This window comes from Ammospiza caudacuta, chromosome 27 (genome assembly GCF_027887145.1).
Source record: "Ammospiza caudacuta isolate bAmmCau1 chromosome 27, bAmmCau1.pri, whole genome shotgun sequence".
Taxonomy (NCBI): Eukaryota; Metazoa; Chordata; class Aves; order Passeriformes; family Passerellidae; genus Ammospiza; species Ammospiza caudacuta.
The window spans coordinates 3,719,513-3,745,875 of NC_080619.1; the positions used below are offsets into that span (position 1 = coordinate 3,719,513).

At 56.9% G+C, this 26,363-nt stretch overlaps 2 protein-coding genes, 3 pseudogenes and 6 gene segments (V, D, J or C); all 11 read left to right on the forward strand.

Annotated features, from left to right (window-relative positions):
- Positions 1-938: 938 nt before the first annotated feature.
- LOC131568707 (T cell receptor alpha variable 1-2-like) lies at positions 939-2,237 on the forward strand (annotated as a pseudogene).
- A 717-nt stretch (positions 2,238-2,954) lies between these two features.
- Positions 2,955-5,429, forward strand: LOC131568708 (immunoglobulin heavy variable 5-51-like). The segment is given in 4 exon segments: positions 2,955-3,006; positions 3,464-3,806; positions 3,912-4,028; positions 5,314-5,429. Coding segments are annotated over 4 exon segments (628 nt in total).
- Positions 5,430-5,643: 214 nt separating this feature from the next.
- On the forward strand, positions 5,644-7,520 carry LOC131568709 (T cell receptor alpha variable 1-2-like). The segment is given in 3 exon segments: positions 5,644-5,692; positions 6,535-6,830; positions 7,428-7,520. Coding segments are annotated over 3 exon segments (438 nt in total).
- Positions 7,521-7,634: 114 nt separating this feature from the next.
- On the forward strand, positions 7,635-9,005 carry LOC131568710 (uncharacterized). Its single transcript, XM_058820805.1, is given in 4 exon segments — positions 7,635-7,686; positions 8,144-8,436; positions 8,438-8,491; positions 8,607-9,005. Coding segments are annotated over 4 exon segments (798 nt in total).
- Positions 9,006-10,356: 1,351 nt separating this feature from the next.
- LOC131568711 (T cell receptor alpha variable 1-1-like) lies at positions 10,357-12,257 on the forward strand. The segment is given in 3 exon segments: positions 10,357-10,405; positions 11,273-11,568; positions 12,165-12,257. Coding segments are annotated over 3 exon segments (438 nt in total).
- A 114-nt stretch (positions 12,258-12,371) lies between these two features.
- On the forward strand, positions 12,372-14,845 carry LOC131568712 (immunoglobulin iota chain-like; annotated as a pseudogene).
- Positions 14,846-15,059: 214 nt separating this feature from the next.
- LOC131568713 (T cell receptor alpha variable 1-1-like) lies at positions 15,060-16,478 on the forward strand. The segment is given in 3 exon segments: positions 15,060-15,108; positions 15,951-16,246; positions 16,467-16,478. Coding segments are annotated over 3 exon segments (357 nt in total).
- A 571-nt stretch (positions 16,479-17,049) lies between these two features.
- LOC131568714 (immunoglobulin iota chain-like) lies at positions 17,050-18,369 on the forward strand (annotated as a pseudogene).
- Positions 18,370-19,738: 1,369 nt separating this feature from the next.
- On the forward strand, positions 19,739-21,614 carry LOC131568715 (T cell receptor alpha variable 1-2-like). The segment is given in 3 exon segments: positions 19,739-19,787; positions 20,630-20,925; positions 21,522-21,614. Coding segments are annotated over 3 exon segments (438 nt in total).
- A 114-nt stretch (positions 21,615-21,728) lies between these two features.
- Positions 21,729-23,501, forward strand: LOC131568716 (uncharacterized). The gene is given in 5 exon segments (XM_058820807.1): positions 21,729-21,780; positions 22,238-22,530; positions 22,532-22,585; positions 22,674-22,831; positions 23,426-23,501. Coding segments are annotated over 5 exon segments (633 nt in total).
- Positions 23,502-24,430: 929 nt separating this feature from the next.
- Positions 24,431-26,332, forward strand: LOC131568717 (T cell receptor alpha variable 1-2-like). The segment is given in 3 exon segments: positions 24,431-24,479; positions 25,347-25,642; positions 26,240-26,332. Coding segments are annotated over 3 exon segments (438 nt in total).
- Positions 26,333-26,363: the final 31 nt, after the last annotated feature.

Consider the following 26,363-nt stretch of genomic DNA (forward strand, 5'->3'; position numbering starts at 1 on the left):
TACCCTTGAAAGACTGAAGTCCACATGATGTTTCCCCCGAAAGACATGCTCTAGAGACCCCATTTCCTTTGGGGACAGGAGCCTTTCAGCATCTACAGAAACTCCGTGGGCTGAGCAAGTTCAGCCGAGGCCACAGTCAGGGCATGTGAAAGCTGAGAGTGTCTGGTTCCCTAAGGCTCACATCAGGATCATTTTCCTTTGACAAGGAAAGGATAAAGAAAAGGCAAAGTGATGAACAAAGCACACAATGAGACCAGTCTGGCAGAAGGTGATAAAGGGAAAACGAGAGACCTCAGAGCTCTCCAGCTTGTAATTGATGGGCCATTAGGAAATGCGGTGAATTGGCTCAGGCTGAGCTTTGTCAGTGACGAGAAGGGACAAGAGGAACATGAGGATAACGGAGGTTTGAGGGGGTCTATTGGGTTTGGGAACACCCACCTAGGAATGCTTGTGAGGCTGTGCAGCCAACAGACATGGGGCTCTCCAACACCCATCAGGATTTGGAAATTAGCAATGACATCACAAAGCTGAGGACACCTCAGGACGGTGAGAAACCTCAGCAGGGAAGAAACCCCTGAGATCCCAAGTACTCATGCCTGGGTGTGCAGCAGAGCTGCCCATTGCAGCTGCGGAGCTGAGGACTCCACTGCGAGCTGAGCAGGAACAGCCCCTTCCCATCACTGATGCCCCAGGGGCACGGAATGCTCACAATGCCAATGGCTGAGGGAGCCTCGGGGGCTGCTGCTGGAGGAGCCAGAAACGCACAAGGAGCATTTCAGGCAGGCAAGGACAGGCCATGGCTCCGCCTGCTCCCGCCGCTGCTCCCTTTGATCCCGCCGAGCGTCGTTTCCGCAGCTCTGTTCTCTCGGGGCTGGGACCTCCTTCCTGCCTCTGCCTCGCTCAGCAAGCACTTGGTCACTCAGCAGCTGGGTCTCGGCATGCAGCTCGCATATCTCATCCTCACCGTCTTCCTGGGACAGCTCCTGGGTAAGTCCTGGCTTTTCCCCAACGCTCCCCTGTTCTTCTTTTTCTTCTTCCGCCCGGGATATGCTCAAAAGCCAAATCTGGTCCATGGGGGAAGTGGCAGTGAATAAAAGGGAAAGACCTTGAATAAAGGGAAAAGGAAAATCTGCTTTTGTGTGCGGTTTTGCAAGTGTTTCCTGAAGAAGCTCCTTGGTTTGTAAAGGAAAAGGGAAAGGAGAGAAGTGAAAGCTCAGTCCTTTCTCTGTTATTTCTCTCATCTTCAATCCATCTGCCTCTGCCTCTCTCTTCTCGTCCTCCTGCAGTCACTTCAACAGATCTCAGCTGTCTCTACAACCGAGCACTCTTCCCATTTTGATCTAAATTCCCACATTCTGTCTAACCTGCCCCGGGCACCTCACCGATTATCATGCCATTACATTGTCAGAGTGTTCCATTCTGCCTCCAGGCTGACACAGCTCTGCCACAGCTCCCCGTGTTCGCTGCCATGGACACAACCTGGGCTCCCTCATCCCAAGCTCAGCTTTGTGTGTGCTCAGGAGCTTTCAGGCATGACAGCGATGGGGAAAGCTGCATGAACCTTTCTGCTGTACCTCGCTGGGCACCTCAGGCAGCTGGAGGGATGCTGGTTCCAGCACACAACGTTCAGGCATGGCAGCCTGTTCCCTGGTCCTTTAAGCAGATGGAGCAGGAGCAGGGACACAGGCCAGCTCTCCTTTTGCTGATGCAGAGCAGAGAGCTCCGAACTCCTGCCCAAAATCTCTCAGAACTCTGCTCCAATGCAGGAGCTTTCTCCACCAGGGTTTTCCAGCCACTTCCATTTGCTTCCCATTGTCTTTCCCCGTGGATCTGCTCACCATCATTTTCTTCCAGGCACCACGGGGCAGGACACGGTCACCCAGGAACATGGACCAGTCTTGGTGAAGCAGGGACACCCCTTCCACACCACCTGCACATACCACACCAGTTATTTTACTGGCTTGCTGTGGTACCAGCTGAGGAAAGGCCAAGCCCCAGAGCTGATCTCCTATCAAGCAGGGACTGGCCCCAAGCGCAGCGGCCGTTTCACCACGTAGCTGAACACCACGGGCAAATCCAGTGTCCTGCAGCTGGAGGAAGTGGAGCTCTCTGACTCTGCCTTGTACCTCTGTGCTCTGCAAGACACCCTGGTGCAGGGAGCTTCCTCAGCTGCGCAACAACCCAGGGCAGGGAGGGGACGTGTCAGTGCAAGGCTGAGCTTGGGAAAGGGACTCTGATCTCACCCTGATGCTCACCAGCATTTTCATCCACATGTGTCTACAATGGTCTGATGGTTTTTGTAGCATCCATCCTAGCACTTCCCTTAGGAAAAAAGTTTTGGACTATTTTGACTCATTTCCATATTGTGTAGTCTCTACGGAAAGAAAAATACCCGCTGTCCTTGGCTGGGACCTTGTCCTTCCACACTCCAGCCCTGCTGCTTTTGGCCCCACGTGTCCTCAGCAGAGCCCAGGGCTGGTTTTGTGTCCCTGCCTTGTGTGCTCACGGAGCAGCCCCGTTTGCAGGGACACACGTGAAGCACGGATTTTTCTGTGGCTCCACATGGGGTAGCACGGCTCTGGGTCTGTCCGTGTGTGTCCGTGACCGGGAGGGAATGTCCTGATCATGCCAGAGACACCGAGCACTGACCAGCACAGAGCAACAGCAGCTGCCCAGGCTCACAAACAGCGTGAGCGGGGCCGGCAGCCGCCCAATGCAGGTGTGTGCAGGGTGGATCTGCTTCCCAGGCGGTGTCGCTGCTGTGTGCGATGGGACACAGCTGTCCCTTGTCCCTGGCCGTGCCAAAGGCCCCTGTGTCTCTGCTTGTGCCGGTGCCGTGAGAGGCGGGGGCTGAGGCGGCCGGGGCGGAGCTGGGGCGGCGCAGAGGAGGCGGCACGGCCGCAGCAGAGCCGGGGCTCAGGGGCACAGCGAGGCTCGGCCGGCGGAGCGGCGGCATGCGGCGGGCTCGGGCCGCGGGGCTGCCGGCGCTGGTTGCGGTGCTGATCGGTGCGTGGGGATGGGCTGATCCCGCAGGTGTCCGGAGGCTGCCGTCCTGTCTGGCTTCTGCACAGGCCTCTCACTGAGAACTCTTCTCCCATTCATCCCTCCCTCTTCTCCATTCCAAACTTCTATTCTTTGCCAAAACCTGCACAAACGTTCCTTCTTTATAACACATAAAGTCAGTCCTTACCCCCTTCTAAAACTCTCCTTGTCTTTTTGCTCCTGCTCTCACACCCTCCTGTTCTCCCGTGGCTCTCCTAATCCTTCTGTCATTCACACATTCATGTCCCTACAAGCGATTAATGCACACTTCCATTCCTACGTATCTCCATGACATCTTCTGAGAACCGTTATCCTCCTCATCTCTCTGTGTTCCTGGCTGCTTTTGCGGGCTTTATTCTGGGGATTGGCAGAGGTGGGTAGAAAGTAGGAGTTAAAGTTGATCCTTTTGTCTCCCTGGCAGTGGCTGCAGTCAGAGCCGAGGTACATCAGGAGCCCTTCCTGGACACCACCGAGGGCACCGGCATCAACATCACCTGCTCACATACCAAAATCCAGACCAATGATTGGATCCAGTGGTACCGTCAGGTCCCTGGCCAAGGACCTGAACTCCTCGCACTCACTCTGAAAGAGTCCAAAGAGCTGCCGGGCAGTGCAGGACAGCTGTCGGTGTCGGCAGATCGTCGTTCGAGCCGGCTGTGGCTCGCTGAGCCCCGGCGCGGGGACGCGGCCGTGTATTACTGCGCGCTGGGGGCCACGGGCAGAGGAGCCGGGGCTGCGGCCGGGCACGAACCGCCGCGGGCGGGGCCGGGCGGGGCCAGCAGGGGGCGCTGCCGCTCCGCCCGCCGGGGCCGCCGAGCCCCGCTCGTCCCGGGCTGCCGGGCCGGGACCGCCACCGGAACCGAACACAGGCACCGGCACTGGGACCGGCACCGACACCGGCAATGGACATCTGTACCGATCCCCCAATGGGACCGGGACCGACACCACCATCGACACCGGCACCGTCATTGACCCGAGCGGGGCCAGCAGGGGGCGCTGCCGCTCCGCCCGCCGGGCTCCCGGCCCGCGCCTCCGCAGCTCCTTCCTCTGCCCCGAGCCCGCAGCACCGACACCGCACAGCCCCGCACGGCCCCAAACACGCCGCACAACCCGCCCACAACCTGCGCTAACACTGTCCCCTAACACAGTCTGGCCCAGCTCCGGCTGCTCCTTGAGACCACCAGGGCCGGGAGCTGACAAAGCAGCACAACCGACGGGCACACAAGGGCTAATTCATGGATTGCTGTCAGGTCAGTAGGTCAGTCCCTGAGAGGTGTTTGCATTGAGGTGACAAAGAAATCTCTGTCTCTGCACAAATGTCTCGGTTCCACACTGCAAGCTGAATTCTCACCTGGCTGTGTAAGGCAGGTGCACTTTTAATGCCGCCGGAGGATGGAATTCACTTCTCTACATTTTGGTCTCATTCTCAGATGTCCACAAACATCTATGGATGTGCATTCAGCATCTTCCTGAAAGAGCAGAACATCCGGGAGGGAAAATAATAAATCGGTTGGAGTAGAGGAGTATTTAAAATCTCCTGAGGACACTATCACTCTCACCTGTCCCCCAGAACTGATTAATCCCCTCCCCTTCACACCGGTAACGTCTCATACATACGTAAAAGAAAATGCCAAGAATTAGCAGTGCTGCAAGTGTTGCAGGGAGACACTTGACAGACTGAGCTCCACATGATGTTTCCCCCCAGAGACATGCTCTAGACACCCCATTTCCTTTGGGGACAGGAGCCTTTCAGCATCTACAGAAACTCCTTGGGCTGAGCAAGTTCAGCTGAGGCCACAGTCAGGGCATGTGAACGGCGAGTGTCTGGTTCTCTAAGGCTCACATCAGGACCATTTTCATTTCCAAGGGAAGAACAAGGAAAAGGCAAAGTGATGAACAAAGCACACAATGAGACCAATCTGGCAGTAGGTGATAAAGGGAGAAAGAGAGAGCTCAGAGCTCTCCAGCTTCTAATTGATGGACCATAAGGAAAGGGCTGTGAATTGGCTCAGGCTGAGCTTTGTCAGCGACAGGAAGGGACAAGAGGAACATGAGGATAATGGAGGTTTGAGGGGGTCTTGTGGGGTTAGGGAGCACCCACCTAGGAATGCTTGTGAGGCTGTGCAGCCTCCAGCCATGGGGCTCTCCAACACCCATCAGGATCTGGAGATTAGCAGTGACCCCAGGGAGCAGAGGACACCTCAGGAAGGTGAGAAACCTCAGCGGGGAAGAAAGCCCTGAACTCCTCAATGCCCAGGCCTGGGTGTGCAGCAGAGCTGCCCATTGCAGCTGCGGAGCTGAGGACTCCACTGCGAGCTGAGCAGGAACAGCCCCTTCCCATCACTGATGCCCCAGGGGCACGGAATGCTCACAATGCCAATGGCTGAGGGAGCCTCGGGGGCTGCTGCTGGAGGAGCCAGAAACGCACAAGGAGCATTTCAGGCAGGCAAGGACAGGCCATGGCTCCGCCTGCTCCCGCCGCTGCTCCCTTTGCTCCCGCCGAGCGTCGTTTCCGCAGCTCTGTTCTCTCGGGGCTGGGACCTCCTTCCTGCCTCTGCCTCGCTCAGCAAACACTTGGTCACTCAGCAGCTGGGTCTCGGCATGCAGCTCGCATATCTCATCCTCACCGTCTTCCTGGGACAGCTCCTGGGTAAGTCCTGGCTTTCCCCAAGCCTCCCTTCTTTTTCCTTTCCCCAGGAAATCCTCAGCAGCTTTATCAAGCTCGTATGAGGAAATATCAATCAATATAAGGAAAAGGCTGAGCATAATCTGCGTCTCTTTGTGGTTTTGCAAGTGTTTCCTGAAGAAGCTCCTTGGTTTGTAAAGGAAAAGGGAAACGAGAGAAGTGAAACCTCAGACTTCTCTGTCTCTTTTCTCACCTTCAATCCATCTGCCTCTGCCTCTCTCTTCTCATCCTACTGCAGTAACTTCAAGAGATCTCAGCTGTCTCTACAACCGAGCACTCTTCCCATTTCGATCTAAATTCCCACATTCTGCCTAACCTGCCCCGGGCAACTCACCGATTATCATGCCATTACATTGTCAGGGTGTTCCATTCTGCCTCCAGGCTGACACAGCTCTGCCACAGCTCCCCGTGTTCGCTGCCATGGACACAACCAGGGCTCCCTCTTCCCAAGCTCAGCTTTGTGTGTGCTCAGGAGCTTTCAGGCATGACAGCGATGGGGAAAGCTGCATGAACCTTTCTGCTGTACCTCGCTGGGCACCTCAGGCAGCTGGAGGGATGCTAGCTCCAGCACACAACGTTCAGGCATGGCAGCCTGTTCCCTGGTCCTTTAAGCAGATGGAGCAGGAGCAGGGACAGAGCCCAGCTCTCCTTTGGGTGATGCAGAGCAGAGAGCTCCGAACCCCGGCCCAAAATCTCTCAGGACTCTGCTACAAGGCCGCAGCTTTCTCCACCAGGGTTTTCCATCCACTTCCATTTGCTTCCCATTGTCCTTCCCTGTGGAGCTGCTCACCTTCACTTTCTTCCAGGCACCACGGGGCAGGACACGGTCACCCAGGAACATGGACCAGTCTTGGTGAAGCAGGGACACCCCTTCCACACCACCTGCAAATACCAAACCAGTTATTTTAATGGCTTGGTGTGGTACCAGCTGAGGAAAGGTCAAGCCCCAGAGCTGATCTCCTATCAAGCAGGGGCTGGCTCCAAGCGCAGCGGCCGTTTCAACACGCAGCTGAACACCACGGGCAAATCCAGTGTCCTGCAGCTGGAGGAAGTGGAGCTCTCTGACTCTGCCTTGTACCTCTGTGCTGTGCAAGACACCCTGGTGCAGGGAGCTTCCTCAGCTGTGCAACAACCCAGGGCAGGGAGGGGATGGGTCAGTGCAAGGCTGAGCTTGGGAAAGGGACTCTGATCTCACCCTGATGCTCACCAGCATTTTCATCCACATGTGTCTACAATGGTCTGATGGTTTTTGTAGCATCCATCCTAGCACTTCCCTTAGGAAAAAAGTTTTGGACTATTTTGACTCATTTCCATATTGTGTAGTCTCTACGGAAAGAAAAATACCCGCTGTCCTTGGCTGGGACCTTATCCTTCCACACTCCAGCCCTGCTGCTTTTGGCCCTATGTGTCCTCAGCAGAGCCCAGGGCTGGTTTTGTGTCCCTGCCTTGTGTGCTCACGGAGCAGCCCCGTTTGCAGGGACACACGTGAAGCACGGATTTTTCTGTGGCTCCACACTGTTGAGGATGGCCCTGGGTCTGTCCGTGTGTGTCCGTGACCGGGAGGGAATGTCCTGACCATGCCAGGGACACCGAGCACTGACCAGCACAGAGCAACAGCAGCTGCCCAGGCTCACAAACAGCGTGAGCGGGGCCGGCAGCCGCCCAATGCAGGTGTGTGCAGGGTGGATCTGCTTCCCAGGCGGTGTCGCTGCTGTGTGCGATGGGACACAGCTGTCCCGTGTCCCTGGCCGTGCCAAAGGTCGTTGTGTCGCTGCTTGTGCCGGTGCCGTGAGAGGCGGGGGCTGAGGCGGCCGGGGCGGAGCTGGGGCGGCGCAGAGGAGGCGGCACGGCCGCAGCAGAGCCGGGGCTCAGGGGCACAGCGAGGCTCGGCCGGCGGAGCGGCGGCATGCGGCGGGCTCGGGCCGCGGGGCTGCCGGCGCTGGTTGCGGTGCTGATCGGTGCGTGGGGAGGGAGTGATCCCGCAGGTGCCCGGAGGCTGCCGTCCTGCCTGGCTTCTGCACAGACCTCTCACCGAGAACTCTTCTCCCATTCATCCCTCGCTCTTCTCCATACTAAACTTTTATTCTGTCCCAAAACCTTCACAAACATTCCTTCTTTATAAGTCATGAAATCAGTCCTTACCCCTTTTTAATTTTCTTCTTGTCTTTTTGTGCTTTCTTCCATATCCTCCCCTTCTCCCGTGGCTCTGCTAATCCTTCTGTCATTAAATCACTCATCTTCCACAAACCATTCATGGACAATTCCATTCCTACATATCTCCATGGCATTCTCTGGGAACTGTTTTCCTCCTCATCTCTCTCTGTTCCTGATAGCTTCTGCGGGCTTAGTTCGGGGGATTGGCAGAGGTGGTTAGAAAATAGGAGTTGAAGTTTGTTTTTTTTCTTTCCCTGGTAGTGGCTGCGTCCAGAGCCCAAGTACAGCAGGAGCCATTTCTGGAGACCACCGAGGGCACCGGCATCAACATCACCTGCTCACATGCCAAAATCCAACCCACTGACTGGATCCAGTGGTACCGTCAGCTCCCTGGCCAAGGACCTGAACTCCTCGCACTCACTCTTAAAGATACCAAAGAGCTGCCGGGCAGTGCAGGACAGCTGTCGGTGTCGGCAGATCGGCGTTCGAGCTGGCTGTGGCTCGCTGAGCCCCGGCGCGGGGACGCGGCCGTGTATTACTGCGCGCTGGGGGCCACGGGCAGAGGAGCCGGGGCTGCGGCCGGGCACGAACCGCCGCGGGCGGGGCCGGGCGGGGCCAGCAGGGGGCGCTGCCGCTCCGCCCGCCGGGGCCGCCGAGCCCCGCTCGTCCCGGGCTGCCGGGCCGGGGCCACCACCGGAACCGACACCGGCACCGGAACCGACAGCGGCCCCAGAACCGACACCGGCACCGGCAACGGCAATGGGACCGACAGCAGCACCGGCAATGGACATTGGTACCGATCACCAATGGGACCGGGACCGACACCATCGACACCACAACCGTCATTGACCCGAGCGGGGCCAGCAGGGGGCGCTGCCGCTCCGCCCGCCGGGCTCCCGAGCCGCCCCTCCGCAGCTCCTTCCTCTGCCCCGAGCCCGCAGCACCGACACCGCACAGCCCCGCCCATCCCAAAACACGCCTCCAACCCGCCCACAACCTGCGCTCACACTGTCCCCACACACAGACCGGACTCTCCTCCGGCTGCTCCTTGAGAGCACCAGGGCTGGGAGCACAGCCGACGGGCACACAAGGGCTAATTTATGGAGATCTGTCAGGTCACTAAGTCAGTTCCTGAGAGGTGTTTGCATTGAGGTGACAAAGAAATCTCTGTCTCTGCACAAATGTCTCGGTTCCACACTGCAAGCTGAATTCTCTCCTGGCTGTGTAAGGCAGCTGTACTTTTAATGCCACCAGAGGATGGAATTTACCTCTCTATATTTTGCTCTCATCCTCAGATGTCCACAGACATCCATGGATGTGCATTCAGCACGTTCCTGAAAAAGTAGAACATCCGAGAGGGAAAACAATAAATCGGTTGGAGTACAGGAGCATTTCAAATCTCCTGACGACACTATCACACTCACCAGTCCCCCAAAACTGATTCATCCCCCTTCCCTTCACACCGGTAACATCTCATATATAAGTAAAAGAAAATGCCAGGGATTAGCAGAGCTGCAAGTTTTGCAGGGTGACAACTCTTGAAAGACTGAAGTCCACTTGATGTTTCCCCCCAGAGAGTTGCTCTAGAGACCCCATTTCCTCTGAGGACAGGAGCCTTTCAGCATCTTCAGACACTCCTTGGTCTGAGCAAGTTCAGAGGAGCCCACAATCAGGGCATGTGAAAGTTGAGAGTGTCTGGTTCCCTAAGGCTCACATCAGGACCATTTTCCTTTGACAAGGAAAGGATAAAGAAAAGGCAAAGTGATGAACAAAGCACACAATGAGGCCAATCTGGCAGTAGGTGATAAGGGGAGAAAGAGAGAGCTCAGAGCTCTCCAGCTTCTAATTGATGGGCCATTAGGAAACTGCTGTGAATTGGCACAGGCTGAGCTTTGTCAGCGACAGGAAGGGACAAGAGGAACGTGAGGATAATGGAGGTTTGAGGGGGTCTTGTGGGGTTAAGGGAGCACCCACCAAGGAATGCGTGTGAGGCTGTGCAGCCTCCAGCCATGGGGCTCTCCAACACCCATCAGGATCTGGAGATTAGCAGTGACCCGACAGAGCTGAGGACACCTCAGGGAGGTGAGAAACCTCAGCAGGGAAGAAACGCCTGAGATCCCAAATGCCCAGGCCTGGGTGTGCAGCAGAGCTGCCCATTGCAGCTGCGGAGCTGAGGACTCCACTGCGAGCTGAGCAGGAACAGCCCCTTCCCATCACTGATGCCCCAGGGGCACGGAATGCTCACAATGCCAATGGCTGAGGGAGCCTCGGGGGCTGCTGCTGGAGGAGCCAGAAACGCACAAGGAGCATTTCAGGCAGGCAAGGACAGGCCATGGCTCCGCCTGCTCCCGCCGCTGCTCCCTTTGCTCCCGCCGAGCGTCGTTTCCGCAGCTCTGTTCTCTCGGGGCTGGGACCTCCTTCCTGCCTCTGCCTCGCTCAGCAAACACTTGGTCACTCAGCAGCTGGGTCTCGGCATGCAGCTCGCATATCTCATCCTCACCGTCTTCCTGGGACAGCTCCTGGGTAAGTCCTGGCTTTTCCCCAACGCTCCCCTGCTCTTCTTCTTCTTCTTCCACCCAGGATATGCTCAAAAGCCAAATCTGGTCCATGGGGGAAGTGGCAGTGAATAAAGGGGAAAGACCTTGAATAAAGGGAAAAGGAAAATCTGCTTTTGTGTGCGGTTTTGCAAGTGTTTCCTGAAGAAGCTCCTTGGTTTGTAAAGGAAAAGGGAAAGGAGAGAAGTGAAAGCTCAGTCCTTTCTATGTTATTTCTCTCATCTTCAATCCATCTGCCTCTGCCTCTCTCTTCTCGTCCTCCTGCAGTCACTTCAACAGATCTCAGCTGTCTCTACAACCGAGCACTCTTCCCATTTTGATCTAAATTCCCACATTCTGTATAACATGCCCCGGGCACCTCACATATTTTCATGCCATTACATTATCAGGGTGTTCCATTCTGCCTCCAGGCTGACACAGCTCTGCCACAGCTCCCCATGTTCGCTGGCATCGACACAACCTGGGCTCCCTCTTCCCAAGCTCAGCTTTGTGTGTGCTCAGGAGCTTTCAGGCATGACAACGATGGGGAAAGCTGCATGAACCTTTCTGCTGTACCTCGCTGGGCACCTCAGGCAGCTGGAGGGATGATGGTTCCAGCACACAACGTTCAGGCATGGCAGCCTGTTCCCTGGTCCTTTAAGCAGATGGAGCAGGAGCAGGGAGAGAGCCCAGCTCTCCTTTGGGTGATGCAGAGCAGAGAGCTCCGAACTCCTGCCCAAAATCTCTCAGGACTCTGCTCCAATGCAGGAGCTTTCTCCACCAGGGTTTTCCATCCACTTCCATTTGCTTCCCATTGTCCTTCCCTGTGGAGCTGCTCACCTTCACTTTCTTCCAGGCACCACGGGGCAGGACACGGTCACCCAGGAACATGGACCAGTCTTGGTGAAGCAGGGACACCCCTTCCACACCACCTGCAAATACCAAACCAGTGCTTTTTATGCCTTGCTGTGGTACCAGCTGAGGAAAGGCCAAGCCCCAGAGCTGATCTCCTATCAAGCAGGGGCTGGCTCCAAGCGCAGCGGCCGTTTCAACACGCAGCTGAACACCACGGGCAAATCCAGTGTCCTGCAGCTGGAGGAAGTGGAGCTCTCTGACTCTGCCTTGTACCTCTGTGCTCTGCAAGACACCCTGGTGCAGGGAGCTTCCTCAGCTGCGCAACAACCCAGGGCAGGGAGGGGATGTGTCAGTGCAAGGCTGAGCTTGGGAGAGGGACTCTGATCTCACCCTGATGCTCACCAGAATTTTCATCCACATGTGTCTACAATGGTCTGATGGTTTTTGTAGCATCCATCCTAGTACTTCCTTTAGGAAAAATACTTGGACTATTTTGACTCATTTCCATATTGTGTAGTCTCTACGGTAAGAAAAATACCCGCTGTCCTTGGCTGGGACCTTATCCTTCCACACTCCAGCCCTGCTGCTTTTGGCCCTACGTGTCCTCAGCAGAGCCCAGGGCTGGTTTTGTGTCCCTGCCTTCTGTGCTCACGGAGCAGCCCCGTTTGCAGGGACACATGTGAAGCACGGATTTTTCTGTGGCTCCACACTGTTGAGGATGGCCCTGGGTCTGTCCGTGTGTGTCCCTGACCGGGAGGGAATGTCCTGACCATGCCAGGGACACCGAGCACTGACCAGCACAGAGCAACAGCAGCTGCCCAGGCTCACAAACAGCCTGAGCGGGGCCGGCAGCCGCCCAATGCAGGTGTGTGCAGGGTGGGTCTGCTTCCCAGGCGGTGTCGCTGCTGTGTGCGATGGGACACAGCTGTCCCTTGTCCCTGGCCGTGCCAAAGGTCGTTGTGTCGCTGCTTGTGCCGGTGCCGTGAGAGGCCGGGGCTGTGGCGGCCGGGGCGGAGCTGGGGCGGCGCAGAGGAGACGGCACGGCCGCAGCAGAGCCGGGGCTCAGGGGCACAGCGAGGCTCGGCCGGCGGAGCGGCGGCATGCGGCGGGCTCGGGCCGCGGGGCTGCAGGCGCTGGTTGCGGTGCTGATCGGTGCGTGGGACGGGAGTGATCCCGCAGTTGCCCGGAGGCTGCCGTCCTGCCTGGCTTCTGCAAAGACCTCTCACTGAGAACCCTTCTCCATTCATCCCTCCCTCTTCTCCATCCCAAACTTCTATTCTGTCCCAAAACCTGCACAAACATTCCGACTTTATAACACATAAAGTCAGTCCTTACCCCCTTCTAATACTCTCCTTGTCTTTTTGCGCCTTCTCTCACACCCTCCTGTTCTCCCGTGGCTCTCCTAATCCTTCTGTCATTCACACATTCATGTCCCCACAAGCGATTAATGCACACTTCCATTCCTACGTATCTCCATGACATCTTCTGGGAACCGTTATCCTCCTCATCTCTCTGTGTTCCTGGCTGCTTTTGCGGTCTTTGTTCTGGGGATTGGCAGAGGTGGGTAGAAAGTAGGAGTTAAAGTTGATCCTTTTGTCTCCCTGGCAGTGGCTGCAGTCAGAGCCCAGGTACATCAGGAGCCCTTCCTGGACACCACCGAGGGCACCGGCATCAACATCACCTGCTCACATACCAAAATCCAGCCCCGTGATTGGATCCAGTGGTACAGTTTGCTCCCAGGCCAAGGACCTGAACTCCTCGCACTCACTCTGAAAGATACCAAAGAGCTGCCGGGCAGTGCAGGACAGCTATCGGTGTCGGCTGATCGGCGTTCGAGCTGGCTGTGGCTCGCTGAGCCCCGGCGCGGGGACGCGGCCGTGTATTACTGCGCGCTGGGGGCCACGGGCAGAGGAGCCGGGGCTGCGGCCGGGCACGAACCGCCGCGGGCGGGGCCGGGCGGGGCCAGCAGGGGGCGCTGCCGCTCCGCCCGCCGGGGCCGCCGAGCCCCGCTCGTCCCGGGCTGCCGGGCCGGTGCCGCCACCGGAACCGAACACAGGCACCGGCACTGGGACCGGCACCGACACCGGCAATGGACATCGGTACCGATCCCTCAATGGGACCGGGACCGACACCACCATCGACACCGGCACCGTCATTGACCCGAGCGGGGCCAGCAGGGGGCGCTGCCGCTCCGCCCGCCGGGCTCCCGGCCCGGGCCTCCGCAGCTCCTTCCTCTGCCCCGAGCCCGCAGCACCGACACCGCACAGCCCCGCACGGCCCCAAACACGCCGCACAACCCGCCCACAACCTGCGCTAACACTGTCCCCTAACACAGTCTGGCCCAGCTCCGGCTGCTCCTTGAGACCACCAGGGCCGGGAGCTGACAAAGCAGCACAACCGACGGGCACACAAGGGCTAATTCCTGGAGTGCTGTCAGGTCAGTAGGTCAGTCCCTGAGAGGTGTTTGCATTGAGGTGACAAAGAAATCTCTGTCTCTGCACAAATGTCTCGGTTCCACACTGCAAGCTGAATTCTCACCTGGCTGTGTAAGGCAGGTGCACTTTTAATACCGCCGGAGGATGGAATTCACTTCTCTACATTTTGGTCTCATTCTCAGATGTCCACAAACATCTATGGATGTGCATTCAGCATCTTCCTGAAAGAGCAGAACATCCGGGAGGGAAAATAATAAATCGGTTGGAGTACAGGAGCATTGCAAATCTCCTGAGGACACTATCACTCTCACCTGTCCCCCAGAACTGATTAATCCCCTTCCCTTCACACCGGTAACGTCTCATATATACGTAAAAGAAAATGCCAAGAATTGGCAGTGCTGCAAGTGTTGCAGGGAGACACTTGACAGACTGAGCTCCACATGATGTTCCCCCCCAGAGACATGCTCTAGACACCCCATTTCCTTTGGGGACAGAAGCCTTTCAGCATCTACAGAAACTCCTTGGGCTGAGCAAGTTGAGCTGAGGCCACAGTCAGGGCATGTGAACGGCGAGTGTCTGGTTCTCTAAGGCTCACATCAGGACCATTTTCATTTCCAAGGGAAGAACAAGGAAAAGGGAAAGTGATGAACAAAGCACACAATGAGACCCATCTGGCAGTAGGTGATAAGAGAAGAAAGAGAGAGCTCAGAGCTCTCCAGCTCCTAATTCATTGGGCAATAGGAAAGGGCTGTGAATTGGCTCAGGCTGAGCTTTGTCAGCGACAGGAAGGGACAAGAGGAACATGAGGATAATGGAGGTTTGAGGGGGTCTTGTGGGGTTAGGGAGCACCCACCTAGGAATGCTTGTGAGGCTGTGCAGCCTCCAGCCATGGGGCTCTCCAACACCCATCAGGATCTGGAGATTAGCAGTGACCCCACAGAACTGAGGACACCTCAGGAAGGTGAGAAACCTCAGCGGGGAAGAAAGCCCTGAACTCCTCAATGCCCAGGCCTGGGTGTGCAGCAGAGCTGCCCATTGCAGCTGCGGAGCTGAGGACTCCACTGCGAGCTGAGCAGGAACAGCCCCTTCCCATCACTGATGCCCCAGGGGCACGGAATGCTCACAATGCCAATGGCTGAGGGAGCCTCGGGGGCTGCTGCTGGAGGAGCCAGAAACGCACAAGGAGCATTTCAGGCAGGCAAGGACAGGCCATGGCTCCGCCTGCTCCCGCCGCTGCTCCCTTTGCTCCCGCCGAGCGTCGTTTCCGCAGCTCTGATCTCTCGGGGCTGGGACCTCCTTCCTGCCTCTGCCTCGCTCAGCAAACACTTGGTCACTCAGCAGCTGGGTCTCGGCATGCAGCTCGCATATCTCATCCTCACCGTCTTCCTAGGACAGCTCCTGGGTAAGTCCTGGCTTTCCCCAAGCCTCCCTTCTTTTTCCTTTCCCCAGGAAATCCTCAGCAGCTTTATCAAGCTCGTATGAGGAAATATCAATCAATATAAGGAAAAGGCTGAGCATAATCTGCGTCTCTTTGTGGTTTTGCAAGTGTTTCCTGAAGAAGCTCCTTGGTTTGTAAAGGAAAAGGGAAACGAGAGAAGTGAAACCTCAGACTTCTCTGTCTCTTTTCTCACCTTCAATCCATCTGCCTCTGCCTCTCTCTTCTCATCCTACTGCAGTAACTTCAAGAGATCTCAGCTGTCTCTACAACCGAGCACTCTTCCCATTTCGATCTAAATTCCCACATTCTGCCTAACCTGCCCCGGGCAACTCACCGATTATCATGCCATTACATTGTCAGGGTGTTCCATTCTGCCTCCAGGCTGACACAGCTCTGCCACAGCTCCCCGTGTTCGCTGCCATGGACACAACCAGGGCTCCCTCTTCCCAAGCTCAGCTTTGTGTGTGCTCAGGAGCTTTCAGGCATGACAGCGATGGGGAAAGCTGCATGAACCTTTCTGCTGTACCTCGCTGGGCACCTCAGGCAGCTGGAGGGATGCTAGCTCCAGCACACAACGTTCAGGCATGGCAGCCTGTTCCCTGGTCCTTTAAGCAGATGGAGCAGGAGCAGGGACAGAGCCCAGCTCTCCTTTGGGTGATGCAGAGCAGAGAGCTCCGAACCCCGGCCCAAAATCTCTCAGGACTCTGCTACAAGGCCGCAGCTTTCTCCACCAGGGTTTTCCATCCACTTCCATTTGCTTCCCATTGTCCTTCCCTGTGGAGCTGCTCACCTTCACTTTCTTCCAGGCACCACGGGGCAGGACACGGTCACCCAGGAACATGGACCAGTCTTGGTGAAGCAGGGACACCCCTTCCACACCACCTGCAAATACCAAACCAGTGCTTTTTATGCCTTGCTGTGGTACCAGCTGAGGAAAGGCCAAGCCCCAGAGCTGATCTCCTATCAAGCAGGGGCTGGCTCCAAGCGCAGCGGCCGTTTCAACACGCAGCTGAACACCACGGGCAAATCCAGTGTCCTGCAGCTGGAGGAAGTGGAGCTCTCTGACTCTGCCTTGTACCTCTGTGCTGTGCAAGACACCCTGGTGCAGGGAGCTTCCTCAGCTGCGCAACAACCCAGGGCAGGGAGGGGACGTGTCAGTGCAAGGCTGAGCTTGGGAGAGGGACTCTGATCTCACCCTGATGCTCACCAGAATTTTCATCCACATGTGTCTACAATGGTCTGATGGTTTTTGTAGCATCCATCCTAGTACTTCCTTTAGGAAAAATACTTGGACTATTTTGACTCATTTCCATATTGTGTAGTCTCTACGGTAAGAAAAATACCCGCTGTCCTTGGCTGGGACCTTATCCTTCCACACTCCAGCCCTGCTGCTTTTGGCCCTACGTGTCCTCAGCAGAGCCCAGGGCTGGTTTTGTGTCCCTGCCTTCGGTGCTCTCGGAGCAGCCCCGTTTGCAGGGACACACGTGAAGCACGGATTTTTCTGTGGCTCCACACTGGTGAGGATGGCCCTGGGTCTGTCCGTGTGTGTCCCTGACCGGGAGGGAATGTCCTGACCATGCCAGGGACACCGAGCACTGACCAGCACAGAGCAACAGCAGCTGCCCAGGCTCACAAACAGCGTGAGCAGGGCCGGCAGCCGCCCAATGCAGGTGTGTGCAGGGTGGGTCTGCTTCCCAGGCGGTGTCGCTGCTGTGTGCGATGGGACACAGCTGTCCCTTGTCCCTGGCCGTGCCAAAGGTCGTTGTGTCGCTGCTTGTGCCGGTGCCGTGAGAGGCCGGGGCTGTGGCGGCCGGGGCGGAGCTGGGGCGGCGCAGAGGAGGCGGCACGGCCGCAGCAGAGCCGGGGCTCAGGGGCACAGCGAGGCTCGGCCGGCGGAGCGGCGGCATGCGGCGGGCTCGGGCCGCGGGGCTGCAGGCGCTGGTTGCGGTGCTGATCGGTGCGTGGGACGGGAGTGATCCCGCAGGTGCCCGGAGGCTGCCGTCCTGCCTGGCTTCTGCAAAGACCTCTCACTGAGAACCCTTCTCCATTCATCCCTCCCTCTTCTCCATCCCAAACTTCTATTCTGTCCCAAAACCTGCACAAACATTCCGACTTTATAACACATAAAGTCAGTCCTTACCCCCTTCTAATACTCTCCTTGTCTTTTTGCGCCTTCTCTCACACCCTCCTGTTCTCCCGTGGCTCTCCTAATCCTTCTGTCATTCACACATTCATGTCCCCACAAGCGATTAATGCACACTTCCATTCCTACGTATCTCCATGACATCTTCTGGGAACCGTTATCCTCCTCATCTCTCTGTGTTCCTGGCTGCTTTTGCGGTCTTTGTTCTGGGGATTGGCAGAGCTGGGTAGAAAGTAGGAGTTAAAGTTGATCCTTTTGTATCCCTGGCAGTGGCTGCAGTCAGAGCCCAGGTACATCAGGAGCCCTTCCTGGACACCACCGAGGGCACCGGCATCAACATCACCTGCTCACATACCAAAATCCAGCCCCGTGATTGGATCCAGTGGTACAGTTTGCTCCCAGGCCAAGGACCTGAACTCCTCGCACTCACTCTGAAAGATACCAAAGAGCTGCCGGGCAGTGCAGGACAGCTGTCGGTGTCGGCTGATCGTCGTTCGAGCTGGCTGTGGCTCGCTGAGCCCCGGCGCGGGGACGCGGCCGTGTATTACTGCGCGCTGGGGGCCACGGGCAGAGGAGCCGGGGCTGCGGCCGGGCACGAACCGCCGCGGGCGGGGCCGGGCGGGGCCAGCAGGGGGCGCTGCCGCTCCGCCCGCCGGGGCCGCCGAGCCCCGCTCGTCCCGGGCTGCCGGGCCGGTGCCGCCACCGGAACCGAACACAGGCACCGGCACTGGGACCGGCACCGACACCGGCAATGGACATCGGTACCGATCCCTCAATGGGACCGGGACCGACACCACCATCGACACCGGCACCGTCATTGACCCGAGCGGGGCCAGCAGGGGGCGCTGCCGCTCCGCCCGCCGGGCTCCCGGCCCGCGCCTCCGCAGCTCCTTCCTCTGCCCCGAGCCCGCAGCACCGACACCGCACAGCCCCGCACGGCCCCAAACACGCCGCACAACCCGCCCACAACCTGCGCTAACACTGTCCCCTAACACAGTCTGGCCCAGCTCCGGCTGCTCCTTGAGAGCACCAGGGCCGGGGAGCTGACAAAGCAGCACAACCGACGGGCACACAAGGGCTAATTCCTGGAGTGCTGTCAGGTCAGTAGGTCAGTCCCTGAGAGGTGTTTGCATTGAGGTGACAAAGAAATCTCTGTCTCTGCACAAATGTCTCGGTTCCACACTGCAAGCTGAATTCTCACCTGGCTGTGTAAGGCAGGTGCACTTTTAATACCGCCGGAGGATGGAATTCACTTCTCTACATTTTGGTCTCATTCTCAGATGTCCACAAACATCTATGGATGTGCATTCAGCATCTTCCTGAAAGAGCAGAACATCCGGGAGGGAAAATAATAAATCGGTTGGAGTAGAGGAGCATTGCAAATCTCCTGAGGACACTATCACTCTCACCTGTCCCCCAGAACTGATTAATCCCCTTCCCTTCACACCGGTAACGTCTCATATATACGTAAAAGAAAATGCCAAGAATTAGCAGTGCTGCAAGTGTTGCAGGGAGACACTTGACAGACTGAGCTCCACATGATGTTCCCCCCCAGAGACATGCTCTAGACACCCCATTTCCTTTGGGGACAGGAGCCTTTCAGCATCTACAGAAACTCCTTGGGCTGAGCAAGTTGAGCTGAGGCCACAGTCAGGGCATGTGAACGGCGAGTGTCTGGTTCTCTAAGGCTCACATCAGGACCATTTTCATTTCCAAGGGAAGAACAAGGAAAAGGCAAAGTGATGAACAAAGCACACAATGAGACCAATCTGGCAGTAGGTGATAAGAGAAGAAAGAGAGAGCTCAGAGCTCTCCAGCTCCTAATTCATTGGGCATTAGGAAAGGGCTGTGAATTGGCTCAGGCTGAGCTTTGTCAGCGACAGGAAGGGACAAGAGGAACATGAGGATAATGGAGGTTTGAGGGGGTCTTGTGGGGTTAGGGAGCACCCACCTAGGAATGCTTGTGAGGCTGTGCAGCCTCCAGCCATGGGGCTCTCCAACACCCATCAGGATCTGGAGATTAGCAGTGACCCCACAGAACTGAGGACACCTCAGGAAGGTGAGAAACCTCAGCGGGGAAGAAAGCCCTGAACTCCTCAATGCCCAGGCCTGGGTGTGCAGCAGAGCTGCCCATTGCAGCTGCGGAGCTGAGGACTCCACTGCGAGCTGAGCAGGAACAGCCCCTTCCCATCACTGATGCCCCAGGGGCACGGAATGCTCACAATGCCAATGGCTGAGGGAGCCTCGGGGGCTGCTGCTGGAGGAGCCAGAAACGCACAAGGAGCATTTCAGGCAGGCAAGGACAGGCCATGGCTCCGCCTGCTCCCGCCGCTGCTCCCTTTGCTCCCGCCGAGCGTCGTTTCCGCAGCTCTGTTCTCTCGGGGCTGGGACCTCCTTCCTGCCTCTGCCTCGCTCAGCAAACACTTGGTCACTCAGCAGCTGGGTCTCGGCATGCAGCTCGCATATCTCATCCTCACCGTCTTCCTAGGACAGCTCCTGGGTAAGTCCTGGCTTTCCCCAAGCCTCCCTTCTTTTTCCTTTCCCCAGGAAATCCTCAGCAGCTTTATCAAGCTCGTATGAGGAAATATCAATCAATATAAGGAAAAGGCTGAGCATAATCTGCGTCTCTTTGTGGTTTTGCAAGTGTTTCCTGAAGAAGCTCCTTGGTTTGTAAAGGAAAAGGGAAACGAGAGAATTGAAACCTCAGACTTCTCTGTCTCTTTTCTCACCTTCAATCCATCTGCCTCTGCCTCTCTCTTCTCATCCTACTGCAGTAACTTCAAGAGATCTCAGCTGTCTCTACAACCGAGCACTCTTCCCATTTCGATCTAAATTCCCACATTCTGCCTAACCTGCCCCGGGCACCTCACCGATTATCATGCCATTACATTGTCAGGGTGTTCCATTCTGCCTCCAGGCTGACACAGCTCTGCCACAGCTCCCCGTGTTCGCTGCCATGGACACAACCTGGGCTCCCTCTTCCCAAGCTCAGCTTTGTGTGTGCTCAGGAGCTTTCAGGCATGACAGCGATGGGGAAAGCTGCATGAACCTTTCTGCTGTACCTCGCTGGGCACCTCAGGCAGCTGGAGGGATGCTGGTTCCAGCACACAACGTTCAGGCATGGCAGCCTGTTTCCTGGTCCTTTAAGCAGATGGAGCAGGAGCAGGGAGAGAGCCCAGCTCTCCTTTTGCTGATGCAGAGCAGAGAGCTCCGAATCCCTGCCCAAAATCTCTCAGGACTCTGCTACAAGGCCGCAGCTTTCTCCACCAGGGTTTTCCATCCACTTCCATTTACTTCCCATTGTCTTTCCCCGTGGAGCTGCTCACCATCACTTTCTTCCAGGCACCACGGGGCAGGACACGGTCACCCAGGAACATGGACCAGTCTTGGTGAAGCAGGGACACCCCTTCCACACCACCTGCAAATACCAAACCAGTTATTTTAATGGCTTGGTGTGGTACCAGCTGAGGAAAGGTCAAGCCCCAGAGCTGATCTCCTATCAAGCAGGGGCTGGCTCCAAGCGCAGCGGCCGTTTCAACACGCAGCTGAACACCACGGGCAAATCCAGTGTCCTGCAGCTGGAGGAAGTGGAGCTCTCTGACTCTGCCTTGTACCTCTGTGCTGTGCAAGACACCCTGGTGCAGGGAGCTTCCTCAGCTGTGCAACAACCCAGGGCAGGGAGGGGATGGGTCAGTGCAAGGCTGAGCTTGGGAAAGGGACTCTGATCTCACCCTGATGCTCACCAGAATTTTCATCCACATGTGTCTACAATGGTCTGATGGTTTTTGTAGCATCCATCCTAGCACTTCCCTTAGGAAAAAAATTTGGACTACTTTGACTAATTTCCATATTGTGAAGTCTCTACGGAAAGAAAAATACCCGCTGTCCTTGGCTGGGACCTTGTCCTTCCACACTCCAGCCCCGCTGATCATGGCTCCACATGTCCTCAGCAGAGCCCAGGGCTGGTTTTGTGTCCCTGCCTTGAGTGCTCTTGGAGCAGCCCCGTTTGCAGGGACACACGTGAAGCACGGATTTGTCTGTGGCTCCACATGGGGTAGCAAGGCTCTGGGGCTGTCCGTGTGTGTCCCTGACCGGGAGGGAATGTCCTGACCATGCCAGGGACACCGAGCACTGACCAGCACAGAGCAGCAGAAGCTGCCCAGGCTCACAAACAGCGTGAGCGGGGCCGGCAGCCGCCCAATGCAGGTGTGTGCAGGGTGGATCTGCTTCCCAGGCGGTGTCGCTGCTGTGTGCGATGGGACACAGCTGTCCCTTGTCCCTGGCCGTGCCAAAGGTCGTTGTGTCGCTGCTTGTGCCGGTGCCGTGAGAGGCGGGGGCTGAGGCGGCCGGGGCGGAGCTGGGGCGGCGCAGAGGAGGCGGCACGGCCGCAGCAGAGCCGAGGCTCAGGGGCACAGCGAGGCTCGGCCGGCGGAGCGGCGGCATGCGGCGGGCTCGGGCCGCGGGGCTGGCGGCGCCGGCTGTGCTGCTGATCGGTGCGTGGGGCTGGGGTGATCCCGCAGGCTCCCGGAGGCTGCTGCCCTGTCTGGCTTCTGCACAGACCTCTCACTGACAACTCTTCTCCCATTCATCCCTCCCTCTTCTCCATCCCAAACTTCTATTCTGTGCCAAAACCTGCACAAACATTCCGTCTTTATAACACATAAAGTCAGTCCTTACCCCCTTCTAATACTCTTCTTGTCTTTTTGCGCCTTCTCTCACACCCTCCTGTTCTCCCGTGGCTCTCCTAATCCTTCTGTCATTCACATATTCATGTCCCTACAAGCGATTAATGCACACTTCCATTCCTACGTATCTCCATGACATCTTCTGGGAACCGTTATCCTCCTCATCTCTCTGTGTTCCTGGCTGCTTTTGCGGTCTTTGTTCTGAGGATTGGCAGAGCTGGGTAGAAAGTAGGAGTTAAAGTTGATCCTTTTGTCTCCCTGGCAGTGGCTGCAGTCAGAGCCGAGGTACATCAGGAGCCATTCCTGGAGACCACCGAGGGCACCAGCATCAACATCACCTGCTCACATCCCAAAATCCAACCCAATGACTGGATCCAGTGGTACCGTCAGGTACCGTGCCAAGCACCTGTACTCCTCGCAGCAGCTGCTAGAGGCTCCAAGCCACTGTCGGACATTGCAGGATCGCTGTTGGTGTCGTCAGATCGGAGTTCGAGCTGGCTGTGGCTCGCTGAGCCCCGGCGCGGGGACGCGGCCGTGTATTACTGCGCGCTGGGGGCCACGGGCAGAGGAGCCGGGGCTGCGGCCGGGCACGAACCGCCGCGGGCGGGGCCGGGCGGGGCCAGCAGGGGGCGCTGCCGCTCCGCCCGCCGGGGCCGCCGAGCCCCGCTCGTCCCGGGCTGCCGGGCCGGGGCCGCCAACAGAACCGACACCGGCACCAGAACCGACACCGACACCGGCACCGGCAATGGGACCGACAGCAGCACCGGCAATGGACATTGCTACCGATCACCAATGGGACCGGGATCGACACCACGATCGACACCGGCACCGTCATTGACCCGAGCGGGGCCAGCAGGGGGCGCTGCCGCTCCGCCCGCCGCCCCCAGGGCCGCGCCCCCGCAGCTCCTTCCCCTGCCCCGAGCCCGCGGCATCGACACCGCACAGCCCCAAACACGCCTCCAACACGCCTCACAACCGCACACAATCTGCGCTCACACTGTCCCCACACACAGACCGGCCTCTCCTCCGGCTGCTCCTTGAGAGCACCAGGGCTGGGAGCACAGCCGACGGGCACAGAGGGGCTAATTTATGGAGATCTGTCAGGTCACTAAGTCAGTGCCTGAGAGGTGTATGCATTGAAATGACAAAGAAATCTCTGTCTCTGCAGAAATGTCTCTGCTCCATAATGCAAGTTGCATTCTCACCTGGCTCTGTAAGGCAGGTGTATTTTAATGACAACTTAGGATGGAATTCACCTCTCTATATTTTGTTGTCATTCTCAGATGTCCAAAAACATCCATGGATGTGCATTCAGCATCTTCCTGACAGAGTACAACACCCGGGAGGGAAAACAATAAATCGGTTTGAGCAGAGGAGCATTTCATATCATTGATGGGCTTGCTTATACCCACCCTCCCCCTGAACTCGATTTGCCCCTCTCCCTTCACTTAAGTAACCTGTCAAACATCCAGAAGAACAAATGCCACGATTTATCAGCGCTGCAAGTGCTGCAGGCAGACAACACTTGAAAGACTGAACTCCACTTGAAGTTTCCCCCCAGAGAGTTGCTCTAGAGACCCCATTTCCTTTGGGGACAGGAGCCTTTCAGCATCTTCAGACACTCCTTGGTCTGAGCAAGTTCAGCCGAGGCCACAGTCAGGGCATGTGAAAGCTGAGAGTGTCTGGTTCCCTAAGGCTCACATCAGGATCATTTTCCTTTCCAAGTAAAGGATAAAGAAAAGGGAAAGTGATGAACAAAGCACACAATGAGACCAATCTGGCAGTAGGTGATAAGGGGAGAAAGAGAGAGCTCAGAGCTCTCCAGCTCCTAATTGATTGGGCATTAGGAAAGGGGTGTGAATTGGCTCAGGCTGAGCTTTGTCAGTGACAAGAAGGGACAAGAGGAACATGAGGATAACGGAGGTTTGAGGGGGTCTATTTGGTTTGGGAGCACCCACCTAGGAATGCTTGTGAGCCTGTGCAGCCAAGAGCCATGGTGTTTTCCAAGACCCATCTGAATCTGGAGATTAGCAGTGACTCCACAGAGCTGAGGACACCTCAGGACGGTGAGAAACCTCAGCAGGGAAGAAACCCCTGAGATCCCAAGTACTCATGCCTGGGTGTGCAGCAGAGCTGCCCATTGCAGCTGCGGAGCTGAGGACTCCACTGCGAGCTGAGCAGGAACAGCCCCTTCCCATCACTGATGCCCCAGGGGCACGGAATGCTCACAATGCCAATGGCTGAGGGAGCCTCGGGGGCTGCTGCTGGAGGAGCCAGAAACGCACAAGGAGCATTTCAGGCAGGCAAGGACAGGCCATGGCTCCGCCTGCTCCCGCCGCTGCTCCCTTTGCTCCCGCCGAGCGTCGTTTCCGCAGCTCTGTTCTCTCGGGGCTGGGACCTCCTTCCTGCCTCTGCCTCGCTCAGCAAACACTTGGTCACTCAGCAGCTGGGTCTCGGCATGCAGCTCGCATATCTCATTCTCACCGTCTTCCTGGGACAGCTCCTGGGTAAGTCCTGGCTTTTCCCCAACGCTCCCCTGTTCTTCTTTTTCTTCTTCCGCCCGGGATATGCTCAAAAGCCAAATCTGGTCCATGGGGGAAGTGGCAGTGAATAAAAGGGAAAGACCTTGAATAAAGGGAAAAGGAAAATCTGCTTTTGTGTGCGGTTTTGCAAGTGTTTCCTGAAGAAGCTCCTTGGTTTGTAAAGGAAAAGGGAAAGGAGAGAAGTGAAAGCTCAGTCCTTTCTCTGTTATTTCTCTCATCTTCAATCCATCTGCCTCTGCCTCTCTCTTCTCGTCCTCCTGCAGTCACTTCAACAGATCTCAGCTGTCTCTACAACCGAGCACTCTTCCCATTTTGATCTAAATTCCCACATTCTGTCTAACCTGCCCCGGGCACCTCACCGATTATCATGCCATTACATTGTCAGAGTGTTCCATTCTGCCTCCAGGCTGACACAGCTCTGCCACAGCTCCCCGTGTTCGCTGCCATGGACACAACCTGGGCTCCCTCATCCCAAGCTCAGCTTTGTGTGTGCTCAGGAGCTTTCAGGCATGACAGCGATGGGGAAAGCTGCATGAACCTTTCTGCTGTACCTCGCTGGGCACCTCAGGCAGCTGGAGGGATGCTGGTTCCAGCACACAACGTTCAGGCATGGCAGCCTGTTCCCTGGTCCTTTAAGCAGATGGAGCAGGAGCAGGGACACAGGCCAGCTCTCCTTTTGCTGATGCAGAGCAGAGAGCTCCGAACTCCTGCCCAAAATCTCTCAGAACTCTGCTCCAATGCAGGAGCTTTCTCCACCAGGGTTTTCCAGCCACTTCCATTTGCTTCCCATTGTCTTTCCCCGTGGATCTGCTCACCATCATTTTCTTCCAGGCACCACGGGGCAGGACACGGTCACCCAGGAACATGGACCAGTCTTGGTGAAGCAGGGACACCCCTTCCACACCACCTGCACATACCACACCAGTTATTTTACTGGCTTGCTGTGGTACCAGCAGAGGAAAGGCCAAGCCCCAGAGCTGATCTCCTATCAAGCAGGGACTGGCCCCAAGCGCAGCGGCCGTTTCACCACGCAGCTGAACACCACGGGCAAATCCAGTGTCCTGCAGCTGGAGGAAGTGGAGCTCTCTGACTCTGCCTTGTACCTCTGTGCTCTGCAAGACACCCTGGTGCAGGGAGCTTCCTCAGCTGCGCAACAACCCAGGGCAGGGAGGGGACGTGTCAGTGCAAGGCTGAGCTTGGGAAAGGGACTCTGATCTCACCCTGATGCTCACCAGCATTTTCATCCACATGTGTCTACAATGGTCTGATGGTTTTTGTAGCATCCATCCTAGCACTTCCCTTAGGAAAAAAGTTTTGGACTATTTTGACTCATTTCCATATTGTGTAGTCTCTACGGAAAGAAAAATACCCGCTGTCCTTGGCTGGGACCTTGTCCTTCCACACTCCAGCCCTGCTGCTTTTGGCCCCACGTGTCCTCAGCAGAGCCCAGGGCAGGTTTTGTGTCCCTGCCTTGTGTGCTCACGGAGCAGCCCCGTTTGCAGGGACACACGTGAAGCACGGATTTTTCTGTGGCTCCACATGGGGTAGCACGGCTCTGGGTCTGTCCGTGTGTGTCCGTGACCGGGAGGGAATGTCCTGATCATGCCAGAGACACCGAGCACTGACCAGCACAGAGCAACAGCAGCTGCCCAGGCTCACAAACAGCCTGAGCGGGGCCGGCAGCCGCCCAATGCAGGTGTGTGCAGGGTGGATCTGCTTCCCAGGCGGTGTCGCTGCTGTGTGCGATGGGACACAGCTGTCCCTTGTCCCTGGCCGTGCCAAAGGTCGTTGTGTCGCTGCTTGTGCCGGTGCCGTGAGAGGCGGGGGCTGAGGCGGCCGGGGCGGAGC